Below are 12,329 nucleotides of genomic sequence, written 5' to 3' on the forward strand. Positions count from 1 at the left end.
ACCCAGTGCCCAACACAGACAATGGCCTGGTCCTGGGCTACAGAAAAGAAAGGCGACGGCAGGCGCAGTGGCTCAAGCCTGTAATCCCAGCACTTTGGGAGGCCGAGGCGGGTGGATCACGAGGTCAAGAGATGGAGACCATCCTGGTCAACATGGTGAAACCCCGTCTCTACTAAAAATACAAAACATTAGCTGGGCATGGTGGCGCATGCCTGTAATCCCACTACTCAGGAGGCTGAGGCAGAATTGCCTGAACCCAGGAGGCAGAGATTGCGGTGAGCGGAGATCGTGCCATTGCACTCCAGCCTGGGTAACAAGAGCGAAACTCCGTCTCCAAAAAAAAAAAAAAGAAAGGTGACAATATGAACTAAAGGTGCTGGTACACTTACCGGTAGATCACAGAGCCTGGGTAAGCATCCTCTGCCCAGATCCTTGTCCACACCGTGGGATAAGGCGGTACCTGCACATAGTGGGCCTCTCCGAACACAAGCAATACCAACATCCTACTCCTGTAGAAGGAGACAATGAAAGCTTTGGAGGGGAACTCCACTGGGGGGATGACTGCCCATGCATCAGGGACACTGGGTGAAAGGGAGCCTGCCCCCATGCCAACACTCAGAGCTCCGGTATCCTGCACGTGCCACCTCACCCATGCCAGGCTCACAGCCAGGGACAGGACAGTCTCCATGCCTAGCATTCTTGACCCCTGCCAGGGATAGTCAAGCCCTACCGGGCCTGGATGCCCAGACAAGGCTGGCAGGGCCAGCTAGGGTGTCCTCTTTGGAAAGCTGGGGCCTAGGCTTGCCTCCAAGGCATGCCACAGCTGGGCATCTGGTGTCAGCAGGTCTCCTTCTGCAGTGGATGCTGTCAGGCTCCACCCAGACCTGCTCCAAGACCCAGACACTCATTGCCAGCTGCCAGGAGCACCAGCCTCAGCTGGCTCAGAGCTGAAACATCCCCCACCAAGGAGCACACCCCAGTCTGCCCCTGCAGGCAAATCCCCACCTCAGAGCCTGTGTCCAGGAATCCCCAGGCTCTCAGCCCACCCTGCCCTCCTGAGAAAAATTAGCACTGAGACAAAGGATCTTTTAGCAACGCAATTTTTACCTCCTGGACTGCGGGGAGTGGTATCATGGCCCCCAGAAGTACCCATCCTGCAGTCCAGGAGGTAAAAACTGTGTTGCTCAGAGATCCTTTTTCTCAGTGTTAATCTTTCCTTGTGGCACCGAGCATCTATTTCCAAAAAGGATGACCAGAGGAGGGTCGATATACATGTGCTCAGGACTGACTGTACCCAGTCCACATGGACGAGTTTGTGGACCTCACACCAGGACACCAGGTAATAGGAGCCCTGATCAGTAAGAGGAGTTCCCAACAGCTACTCCAAAATCCTCAGCTCAGTTTCTAGGCCACAGGTAACCACCCCAAGGGGTCAGACCCTGGGCTTTGGAAAGTCCCTGGAAGGATCAGAAGAAACTGCTCCTGCATGGGGAGCAGAGCTGCAGGGATGGGCCCATGACCAGCTCCTGGCTATTTGGGGAAGAGGCAGAAGTGGGCCAGGCCAGCCAGTGGCCTGAAGTCATAGGCTATTTGTGAGGCAGCTGCCCCCTCCCCATATCCCAGGGTTTAGCAAGGGGTTCCCAGAAGCACTTGGGCCCAGGACCCAGCAGTACTGGCAGCTCAGCCCCAGGCAGGGAGGATGCAGAACACACACACCCACTTCAGCCTGCCCAGTGGCCGCCTTCTCTGCCCAAGGAAGCTTTGACCCTTCAGGGCTTGCTGGACACAGAGGACCCCAGAGACCAGTGAAGAGGCCAGCAGCCATCCTACTGGGAAGCAGTCAGCTCACGGCTGTAGAGGAGCCCAAGGCCTCTGAGCTGACACTGCTTCAACAGCTGTCAGCACCCCCACCATCAAAGAGAGATGGAGGTAGTGTGCTGGGCACCATGGGGCCATGGGGATGATACTGGAATCCTGGCCTCTGCGGCCCATGAAGCCACATCTCTCAAGGACTTGCTTACAAAGGCTTCAGTGACTGACTGATAGCCACACCTCCTATAGCTAGAGGCGGCTCCAGCCCCTCCGCAGCCTGTGGCCTGTCGTGGAGGTGGGGAGCCAGGGCTGCTCACTGGAATACCAATACTAGCCTTGATTTCCTTGCCTCCTTTTTTTATTTTTGAGATGGAGTCTCACTCTGTCACCTATTCTAGAGTGCAGTGGCGCGATCTCAGCTCATTGCAACCTCTACTTCCTGGGTTCAAGTGATTCTCCTGCCTCAGTCTCCCGAGTAACTGGAATTGCAGCCATGTGCCACCAAACCCAGCTAGTTTTTTGTATTTTTAGTGGAGATGGGAAGTTCACCATGTTGGCCAGGCTGGTCTCAAACTCATGACTTCAGGTGATCCGCACCCTGCCCTCGGCCTCCCAAAGTGCTGGGATTACATACAGGCATAAGCCACCATGCCCTGTCTTTCCTCCCCTCCCCATCCCGCATGAAGTCTTATTGTGTCACCCAGGCTGAAGTGCAGTGGCACAATCTTGGCTCACTGCAACCTCTACCTCCTGGGTTCAAGCAATTTTCCTGCCTCAGCCTTCCAAGTAGCTGTGATTTACAGGCACGTGCCACCACGCCTAGCTGATTTTTGTATTCTTAGTAGAGACACAGATTCACCATGTTGGCCAGGCTGGTCTTGAACTCTTGACCTCATGATCCATCTGCCTCAGCCTCCCAAAGTGCCGGGATTATAGGCGTAAGCCACCGTGCCCGGCCCCGCCTTGACTCCTTTCAAAGCCTCGAGGGTGTCCTCATCTCCATCTTCAACTGATACCCTTGACTCCTCCACCAAGCCTATTCCAGCCCATCACTGGGGCAAAATGAGAACAGAGGAGGCCCCAGGCCCCCTCTTCTCACCTGGCACCACCTCCTCTCGCTGCGGACCAGCCCGCCAGCCCACTCTGCAGGCCACAGTTGGAACGCTCATCCCACTACTTCCAGCCTGTGGTGGGAGCTTTAGACCACAAACCAGGAAGTGGGGTTGCACAAGCCCCAGCACTCAGGCCAGAACATCTGGAGAAGTTGGTTGCTGGCGCCCTGGCGCCGCCCCTTCTCCTCCTGGGGCAGGGGCCAGTCTGCCCTCTTGAGTCTCTTCCCTCATCAGAAATGGGGGGATAAAAACACGCCTCTGGACTCCCCATGATTTCTACAAGGATCATGTATCACTTGTAAAATCAGAATAAATGTAAGTACAAAGCAACATCCACCCTGTCCCTGCCCATCAAGAAGATAAAGGCTCAACTGGGGCCTCAGTTTCCTCGCTAGATTGAGGGGGAGACTGGGGGGGATGGGAGGCTGTTCCCACAGGAAGGAGAGAGGCATTGTTTGGGCTGCATAGCAGGGGATAAGCAGGGAGGGTGTGGGATCACATCCAGGCCTGCTTTATAAACATGGATTTATGACACATTGTCCCCCCCACCAAGCAGTACACCGGGCTACAAACAGCTGGTGGCTTCCAGCAGGCGGCTGATGGCCCCTCCCTCCCCAGGAAGTCCTGGCTGAGGCCCATGGCGGTGGGGCGGCTGGTCAGAGGAGAAGATGCAGTTAGAGACCAGGGTCCTCCCTGTTAGCCTTTCTGTAGGACCGGGTGTCACACTCATCTGAGGGGTCCAGGCACACTGCCTGTGCATCTGCCCTGCCCAGCGTCTCCCAGCTGACACTGCCAGATGCCCGACCGCTCTTCAAGGCCTTTTCAGATGCCCCTTTCCAGGACCAGGGTCACAGATAACAAAGACAGCTCAGGAAAAGCCCCTCAAGGGTTCTTACACGGCAGAGGTGGGTTGTGGGGTCGGACTGTGCCTGCCATAGGGGAGGGGCCCTGCAGATCCAGATAAACCCTCAAGCGGCCAGAAGTTGGGGAGGGCTCTGCTGGGTGCTGGGGCTGCCATGAGCCATGGGAGCCAGCAGTGTGCCCAGCCCCCTCAGGGCCCGTCCCCTAGGCCCTTCCTTCCACTGCACCAAGCACCGTCCCTGCCCCTCCCTAGGCGCATGGATCTGACTTGAGAGGTTACAGGCGCAGCAGGCACTGGGCCGCTGGGGAGGCATCAAAAGCACAGGGCGGCTGCGCACTGCCAGGCCGTGTTCAGCCCTGGTCTGGCCTCAGCCTCTAGAGGAGGCTGGCTGCGCTCCAGCAGGCACAACCCAGAACGTGGGCGAGCTTCAGCATCCTTGGGCGGAAAGACAGATGGGGGCTCCACTGCAGAGACAGAATCCGCGCCGCTCCCTCCTTCCTTCCTCCCACCAGTCGGTGACGACCCCGGCCCAAGGGCGTCCACTTCCTGGACAGGGATTCCTTGGCCCATTCCGACCACAGCTGGGGCGGCCTCCCAGGCGCGCACTCCGCAGACATCCCACCGGAAAACACGTCTGCGCCTGCCCCTCCCCCAAAGCACGACCACTCGGCCCGGGCCCCGCGAGGACCCAGGCAGGTTCACAGTGGACCCGTTCTCTCCGCGGTGTGACCACCGGCTGGCGGGGTGCGCTCTGAGGCCGCGGGGCGACCAGGGCGCAGGCGGGGGCGCAGGCCCGGTCACTGGGGCACGGCGGGGGGCCCGCTCCCGCTCCGCAGGCACCGCACCAGGCCCGGGCGCCGCTCCAGAACTGACCGAGGGCTCTGAGAAGACCCGCCTCCGTGTGGTCCGCCCCGCCCCGGGGGCGCAGCCTGTTTCCGGCGCTCCGGCCCCTCCCTTCCCGGCTTCCGTCCCCTTCCGCGCAGGCGCCGGCTCCATCCCGGTCCTAACTGCGCTTCCGGGCTCAGCGGCTGCTCCGCACCGGCGTCCGAGCCCCACGAAGCCCCGGCCCAAGCCGCCGGATGCCCGCACACAGCGGGGCCCAGGTGAGCTCGCTCCTCGGACGCACCGCGGAACAGACGGCCCACCCCAAGGCGCAGCGCTGAGCGCGGCCGCTGGACCCGGAGAGCCTGGGACGGGCGCACCGCCCACCGCCCCGGGGGTTCAAGGCAGAGCCAGAGCGTGCCAGGGCGGGCCGAGGGCCAAGATCGGACCGAGAGCAGGGGCCGCAGCGCCCGGGGGCTGGGCGCACGGCGCAGTGGCAGCGCGGGCCGAACTGAGGAGACGGTCACGTGAGCGTGCGTTCCAGGCCGACTGGCGGTCTCAATTCGACATGAACGTCAGCACTTCCGTTAAAAATAATGCATGTCTCCCATGCCAGGAGGACTTGGGTGCTGCCAGGCCGGCGCTCACCCTCCGCCTTCATCTTCCCTCCTCCTCTGGCCCCCGAACAGCTGAGGATTTGTGGTCAGGCTCCCTTGCCTATGGGGAGGCCACAGGTGGGAGGCTGGTGGCCCGCTGGGTTTCAGCAGACCCTCGTAGTCCCTCAGGAGACTTTACCTTTGTCCCACTTGCTCGTTATCCAACCTGGGCCATGAAGCAGAGGACAGTTAGGGGCCCTGAGCCCATGGGATGGGGCCAGGCCAGCGGTCACCACAGTTCTCACCCCTCCCTGTGTTTCAGGCCTTGGGGGCCATTCCAGGGAATCTGGCGCAGTGGGATCCCTGCTAAGGCCCCGCCAAGGTTCTGGCTGTGTTTTGAATTCCTGGTGTTTTGGATGAAAGGGCAGGGTTCCAGAAACCAGCTCAGACGTTTGCTTGGGGCCTGCACGATGCGTGGGAATCAGAGGGCACCAGCCCTGCTGTCCAAGGCTTGGGCCCCCATCCGCTCCCAAGGTCATGCAGCCCCGGTCCCCCACGCTGTGTACCCCCCACATACGTGGGGCAGAGCAGCCACCCTGCTACCAGCAGCAGCCATCCATCCTCAGATGTGACCACTCCCTGAGGCCTCCAGTGTGTGGAGGTAGCACTGTGTGTGTGTCGTAACAACCCGCAGGGCAGTCAGCACCGCTTTGTAGATGAAGAAACTGAGGCAGGTGGTCGAATCCAGTCCTTGAGCTCCCCAACCTGACCTCACCACACTGCTGTCTGTCCTCTCCTATTCTGATGCTTACATTTTTTTTTCCCATTAGTCTTCCCGAAGGACGGGGCAGAAAAAGCAGCAAGCAGACAAAGCGGAGCGGCCGCAGAGCCCATCCTATGCAGCCCAGGCACCCTGCCCCAAGGAGCCCTGCTTGGGACCACCCACCACCCTGGGCCCACACCGCAGCATCTATTTCTCAAGCCCAAAGGGCCACCTTACTCGACTGGGGTCGGAGTTTTTCGACCAGCCGGCAGTCACCCTGGCCCAGGCGTTTCTGGGACAGGTAATGTAAATGTCCTAGTCGCTCCTCAAGTACCTGTCACTGCAGTTGTCCCTGAACTGCTGCCTGCTGGGCTTGGCCCCTGGTTAGTCCTCCTTGTCCATGCAGTTAGCTGCTTTGCTCACACTGGTCCCTGGATAGCTTCACCTCAGTTGCCTGAGATCATCTGGGAAGAATGTGGAGATTGTCAGTGCCGCCTGCCCAGGGTGGAGCAAGAGTGCCACTGTCCCCCCCCCGCAGTCTTTCCACACGTGGGAACTGTGGCCGTGGCCAGTGTTGGGCTGCCCCTTCCCACTGCAGTGGTCCACAGTGCAGTGCTGGCTTCCCAGGGCCCCTGCAGCTCAGTGTAGGTCCAGGGTCTGGGATCTGCCAATCAGACTTGGAGTTAGAGGCAGGGACTGCCCAGGGCCCATCCTGGTGGGGCCTGTGTTCCAGCCCGTCCCCACACAGCTGTGGCATCCTGACTGGATCTGTTGGGAGCACCGACTGGGTGTTGTTCCTGAATGCAAAAGCTCCAGGCCTGCGTTTCTGGTTCTTGGGGTCTCCAAGGCCTTCCCTTTGTCCTGCAGTGAGCCTTCTTTTAGGTTAAAATCACCAAGAAGAGAAATAGCAGTGCCAGCCTACTTTTAGGTTAAAATCACCGAGAGAGCCGGGCGCGGTGGCTCACGCCTGTAATCCCAGCACTTTGGGAGGCCGAGGCGGGTGGATCACGAGGTCAAGAGATCGAGACCATCCTGGTCAACACGGTGAAACCCCATCTCTACTAAAAAAAACAAGAGCGAAACTCCGTCTCAAAAAAAAAAAAAAAATCACCGAGAGAAATACCAGTGCCAGGAATTGGGTGTTAAAGGAGCAGACCCTAGAAATTGTGGAGAACAGACAACATTGTGTCCCCATGAGGATCCTTTTGCAAGCACCTTAAGTAATGGGCATTTGTGATACAACAAAACATCGCATGTGGCAGGTACATCCCAGGATCAGGGTGAGGGCCCAGGGTGGCATCAGGGGCCACAAAACATTTGTCTGTACTCAGCATCCTTGGCAGGCCACAGTCATGCCCACTTGAGCCCACTGGTGGACAAGATGATGTCCAGCAGAGAAGACAGTGTCTCACCCGGTGTGTCCCTTGGATCAGGGACAGCCCTCTCCATAACCTCCCAGTGGGTGTCCTTGCAGAGTCCTCAACCAGGCTTGAGCCATGCACTCATCCCTAAAAGGGTCACTGCAGTGAGTTACCATGAAAACCCAGGCCACTCTCTGGGCTAAGGAGGGTATGGTCTCCCCCAGGAGGCTCCACCAGCAAGAAACAGGGGTTTGTGGGTTTGTAATGGCAGTGGGGAGGGGTGAGAGGTCCCAGTATCTGCCATTGGTGAAAATGGTATCAGAGTGAAATCCAGATCAGAAATTTGGGATGGAACAGGAAGCAGAACAGGGCCACCCTTTCTCCCCTGGACATGGTCTCGCCAAGCCTGGCTGGTTCACTTCTGTCCTCGTGGCTTTGGTTGCCTAAGGATTTCTGGGCTTCCATCACAGGCACTGACCCCCTTCTTCCCTCCACCCTATCTCCAGGAAGGCCTCAATGCTCCCCCCAGCGAGCATCTAAGCCCCGGTGCCCCTCCTCTCCTACTGGAGATACTGACCATGGCACCACAAGGCTTCCTGGGCTGAGGTGAAGATGGCCTGGCTGTCCAGCTGACTCCTCTGGCCTGAAAAGGAGACAGGTGCTGGGGATGTGGCTGGTCCCCAGTGCTCTGCTGTGAAGTCTAATACCTGGGGCTCCGAGCAGAGCACTGGGCACAACTGCGGAGAAAGGCCTTAATGCTGGAGGGTGGGCGCTGAATATGAGGGTCCTTTGTGGCCACCTCAGCATCCCAGGTTTAGGGGACTTCACAGGCTCTGGGATTTCCCAGGCAGCTGGTATGGGGACATCCTTGAGGTCCTGTGCCTCCCGTGATGCCTGGCCTCATGCTGAATGCTCCAGGGTACTTGGGAAAGGAGGAAGCTGGGGAATGGAGGACTCGAAGGTCGACCTGCAAGGTGAATCCACGCTGCTGATTGCCAGCCCAGCCCTGGCTGTGGCCTGAGGTGTCTTCAGCCTGCAGTCTGGTGGTCCCTGGAGGAGACAGCTGGTGGCCTCAACAGCCACAATCAGGCTCTGAGCAGGAGCAAGAGAAGAGGCAGGACAGAGATGGGGCAAGGTCCCTAGCTAGACCTGGGTGGCTGATACACCCTGAGCTGGGGAGATGAGGTCCAGGCTAGAAACTTAGGGTGAGTAGACCCCCAACCCTTCCTGCCCTGAGCAGAAACTGACTCCCCACAGGTCCTAGTCCGGCGACTTCCTAACGGCACAGAGCTCCGGGGCCGCATCGTGGAGACTGAAGCATACTTGGGGCCAGAGGATGAAGCTGCCCACTCAAGGGGTGGCCGGCAGACCCCCCGCAACCGAGGCATGTTCATGAAACCAGGGACCCTGTATGTGTACATCATTTACGGCATGTACTTCTGCATGAACATCTCCAGCCAGGGTGAGCAGTGCTGGGGGGGTCGGTGGTTGAGAGGGCTGGAGAGCTGGCAGAGCCCTGTCAGCTAGCAGCCAGGCGACCCCAGCAGGACTGAGGAGGGGCAGGCATTTGAGCAAAGAAGTGCCATTTCCAGGGCCAGGTCAGGGTTTCAGGAGCTCTGGCTGCATTGACGGGGCAAGGTTGGTTAGAGGGGCAGAAAGGGTTGGTTGGAGTGGAGGCAGAAAGGAGGCTGAGGACACAGTTGTCATCTGCCCTTGATGGAGGCAGCACTTGAGGATGCGGAGCTGGTTTGAGGAGGAGGATTGCAGTGCCGAGCAGAGCAGAGTGGTCAGGCCGCCACGGGGAGTAGTTCGCACGCACAGCAGGCGGTGGTGGGGCTTGGGGGCAGAGGAGTAGGTGAGGACAGGGAGGTTTGGCAGGAAGAGATCAAAGGGGTCGTGTTTTTATCAGGATGTGGGACTTGGATGTGTTCTGTGTGAAGGAGCCAGGACAGGAGGGTGTGCTGGTGAGGGCGGCCAGGCTGTCACTCTTTTGCAGGCAGCTCTGTGGGGGCCCAGTGAGACAATGAGGGGCATGTGTCCTGCACCCACAGGGATGTAGAGGGTCCTGCTCCTTCCTACTGAGGTGAGTTGCGGGGGCACCGGGCACCCCACCTGGTGAGCTGGAAGCACTGGGGGAATGACAGAACGGATGGGAACTGAAAGGCTTTGCTTGGCCTTGATTTTATCTTGAAATGCTTTGAAAACTCGCTGGTTAAGGGTATCTGCTCTCGGGAACGCCACACTTGCTGGCTCTGACAGAGGGCATGGCTTTGTCCAGCAGTGCTGGCCTCTGGCTGCCGATGCAGAGGCTTATATGGCCACTGCCCCAGAATGGGGACTGGCTTGGCCACCCTGGGGCCAAGCCTTTGACACCAGGTGGCTGGAGGGCCAGGGATGCACAGGTGAGTCAGAGCAGGTGTCCCCAGGGAGCTGCCTTGCTGGAGGGCCAGGGCTTCTCTGGCCAGGGTCCAGGTTCTCATTATTCCCAGCCAGAAAGCTGAGGGGCCTTTCCAAACATGCAGGACAGAGGGAATTTGGGTATCTGTGTGCCTGAGTGAGCCCTGGGCCCAGAAGCATCTGTTTGCTCTCTCTGGCTTCTCAAGTGGACTGGCCTGGTGAGGGAGGGGACTAGGCTGGAGGAAGGATCCCAAGGGAAGTGAGGGGCTTTGTCGGCCTCCTCCTGCTCTGCCTGTGCAGGGTGTTGCAGTCAGTCTTTCCACTGAGTCATTGCCTGGGCTCTCCCAACATCCTGCGCACACTGGCAGCTGCTCTAAGCCAGCCCCTAGCCCCACCACTTGCCCAACACAAATGCCGACTGGGTGAGGCAGAAGGGGAGCCCTGGGGCCTGGCTAGGCCCGGGGCTTCCTGCTTCCTGGCAGAATGACCCCACCCAAGGACTGGCTCTCTGGAGTTTCCTTTGCTGGTCTCATAGCTGCTGCCAATCACAAGACCAGGGGAAGCCAGGGAGAAAGGAGCTGATACCCAGCATTCGTCATGTGTTTTTACAGTTTGGCTTCATAGGGGCATCCACAGTGGTGGCAGCCAGAGGTCCCCATGGGAGGCACACCTCATGGCGCAGGCATGGAGGATGGTGAGGTAGGCAGAGGGGTCTGTTACAAATTGATGTGCAGCCCCCTCCCACCAGGTCAGACCCAGTAGACAGTGCAGGTGCACAGAGCAGGTCCCTGGCCCAGGCGGAAGGCAGCTGCACCCTCCCCGCAGCACAGCACAAGGGAACAGGAGCCCAGGGAGGCTCCACTTCCAAGCTGTCCATCCATCCCACAGGGGACGGAGCTTGTGTCTTGCTGCGAGCACTGGAGCCCCTAGAAGGTCTGGAGACCATGCATCAGCTTCGCAGCACCCTCCGGAAAGGCACCGCCAGCCGTGTCCTCAAGGACCGTGAGCTCTGCAGTGGCCCCTCCAAGCTGTGCCAGGCCCTGGCCATCGACAAGAGCTTTGACCAGAGGGACCTGGCTCAGGATGAAGCGATATGGTTGGAGCGTGGCCCCCTGGAGTCCAGTGGACCAGCTGTAGTGGCAGCAGCCCGCGTGGGCATTGGCTATGCAGGGGAGTGGGCCCGAAAACCCCTGCGCTTCTATGTCCAGGGCAGCCCCTGGGTCAGCGTGGTCGACAGAGTGGCTGAGCAGAACGCACAGGCCTGAGCAAAGGGCCTGCCTGGACAACTTTTTAATTGTTTAAAAACAAATAAATGTTTTATTTCTAGAAAGCTGTGTTAACCAGAGTCCCCCTAGGTGGTCAGCACATGTCTGGAGCCAGCTCTTCCTCCAGGACACAAGGGCTTGGGGCCCCGAGTATGTTGCACCAGGCCCAATGTGGACCCTGGGGAGAATCGTCAGTGTGGGGTCCTGCACAGTGGGCCATGCCTCCACCAGCAAGATGTGCACAGGTGACAGGGCTGCTCCAGCCTAGCAGGGCCAGCCCAGGCCCTCGTGCCCCAGATGGTGAGGACCAGGTCACAGCTTGGCTATGAGCCCGTGTGTGACTTATGTGGACTGTGGTGAGGGCTGGGCCTGGAATGGCTCATGGCAACCTGGGAAGAAGTGCATGGTGGAGAGAGAGTGTGCTGGGGAAGGGGCCACAGGGCACTTCACAAAGGAAAGGCTGTCAGATAGGAACAGGCCACACAAGTGTTTCTGCATATTCTTCAGGGCGGCCACGGGGGGGTTCCAGGGAGCAGGTATGGGGACAGAAGGAGGGTCTGAGAAATCAACAGCCTGCATGGACCTAAAAGGATGTAGCATCACCTAGGGACAAGCGTCCTGGCAGGCTCCGTCCAGCGTGGAGTTATCTATGCATGCAGCTAGGACCGGAGGGAAGCGCAGGGGCACAGAGGGCAGCATCCCCGCAGCTGAACCGCCCATGGCCAGAACAGTGGGGCTCTGTAGGCCTTCAGTCAGGCTAGGGCTGGCATCTACCCAGTGCTGGGCCTCAGGGCTAAGAGGGTCAGCCTCAGCAGGGAGGGAGCCCACCTGCACACCCCAGCAGCCTCCCACCCTCCACCTGAGTTCAGGGAAGCAGAGCCTGGAAGACAGCAATGACGGGGTCCTCGTGGGTGGTCACCACCAGCACGCTGCGGAACTTGTCAAAGAGCATGAGCAGCTGGGAGCGCCGCGTGTTCTCGTTGTACATAATCTCCTCCAGGTGGTGGCGGCCGCGGAAGTAGTGAAGGAGCCTGGAAAGGATGGGTTGGCTTGAGGCCAACCTGACGCCAGTCCCCAAAGGCCTCTGCCAAATAGCTGCTGCTGGGGATCAGCTCTGAGTTGCCCAGAGCTGGCAGAGCAGAGCTGGCCGTCAAGGCAGGGTGGCAGCCGCCATAGCCCCCCAAGGGTAGGCAAGCCTCCTGGATCCGTGCCCACCATGGTCCCGCTGACCAGAAGGGCAAAGTGGGAGGATGGACAGCTGTTCAGACCCGGAGCTGCCCCAGCCTGTGTCCTGACGTTGGGACTAGGAATCTGCTGGTGGCTTTTTCATACTACGATG

The 12,329-nt window shown here is 59.3% G+C and overlaps 4 protein-coding genes across 13 annotated transcripts in view; 2 read left to right on the forward strand and 2 right to left on the reverse strand.

The window, feature by feature from the left end:
* The window catches only part of SNRNP25 (small nuclear ribonucleoprotein U11/U12 subunit 25), a gene marked incomplete at its 5' end in the record, with an annotated part of 23,719 nt that extends 22,339 nt beyond the window's left edge, over window positions 1-1,380 (forward strand). The window contains one exon of the mRNA XM_037732231.1: window positions 1,369-1,380. The remainder of the gene's footprint in view (window positions 1-1,368) is intronic.
* Window positions 1-6,389, reverse strand: part of RHBDF1 (rhomboid 5 homolog 1) — a 23,083-nt gene extending 16,694 nt beyond the window's left edge. The window contains exon 1 of the mRNA XM_017510826.2: window positions 6,302-6,389. The gene's annotated coding sequence lies outside the window, so the exon portion shown is untranslated. The remainder of the gene's footprint in view (window positions 1-6,301) is intronic.
* MPG (N-methylpurine DNA glycosylase) lies at window positions 4,753-11,055 on the forward strand. Its single transcript, XM_017510841.2, has 4 exons — window positions 4,753-4,889; window positions 6,035-6,268; window positions 8,586-8,790; window positions 10,614-11,055. The coding sequence occupies exons 1-4, from the start codon at window positions 4,866-4,868 to the stop codon at window positions 10,988-10,990; spliced, it is 840 nt and encodes a 279-aa protein (XP_017366330.1). The 5' UTR covers window positions 4,753-4,865; the 3' UTR covers window positions 10,991-11,055.
* Window positions 6,345-12,329, reverse strand: part of NPRL3 (NPR3 like, GATOR1 complex subunit) — a 60,923-nt gene continuing 54,938 nt past the window's right edge. For 4 of the 10 annotated variants that reach the window (XM_037732339.1, XM_017510833.1, XM_017510832.2 and 1 more), the window contains one exon: window positions 11,013-12,021. In XM_037732339.1, coding sequence (XP_037588267.1) covers window positions 11,856-12,021 — 166 coding nt within the window. In that variant the 3' untranslated portion in view covers window positions 11,013-11,855. Of the gene's footprint in view, window positions 6,432-6,508; window positions 6,632-11,012; window positions 12,022-12,329 lie in introns of those variants that run through there. The other 6 variants (XM_037732340.1, XM_017510838.2, XM_017510834.2 and 3 more) reach the window with 3 other exon arrangements.

This window comes from Cebus imitator, unplaced genomic scaffold, assembly GCF_001604975.1.
Source record: "Cebus imitator isolate Cc_AM_T3 unplaced genomic scaffold, Cebus_imitator-1.0 Scaffold444, whole genome shotgun sequence".
Taxonomy (NCBI): domain Eukaryota; kingdom Metazoa; phylum Chordata; class Mammalia; order Primates; family Cebidae; genus Cebus; species Cebus imitator.

What these genes read in the sequence shown, in the direction of transcription:
- MPG (XM_017510841.2), top strand. Translation starts at nt 4,866, where the DNA reads ATGCCCGCACACAGCGGGGCCCAG. An exon ending in CCCAGGCGTTTCTGGGACAG is followed by an intron (nt 6,269 to 8,585) that starts GTAATGTAAATG and finishes GACTCCCCACAG; the next exon opens with GTCCTAGTCCGGCGACTTCC. An exon ending in CATGAACATCTCCAGCCAGG is followed by an intron (nt 8,791 to 10,613) that starts GTGAGCAGTGCT and finishes TCCATCCCACAG; the next exon opens with GGGACGGAGCTTGTGTCTTG.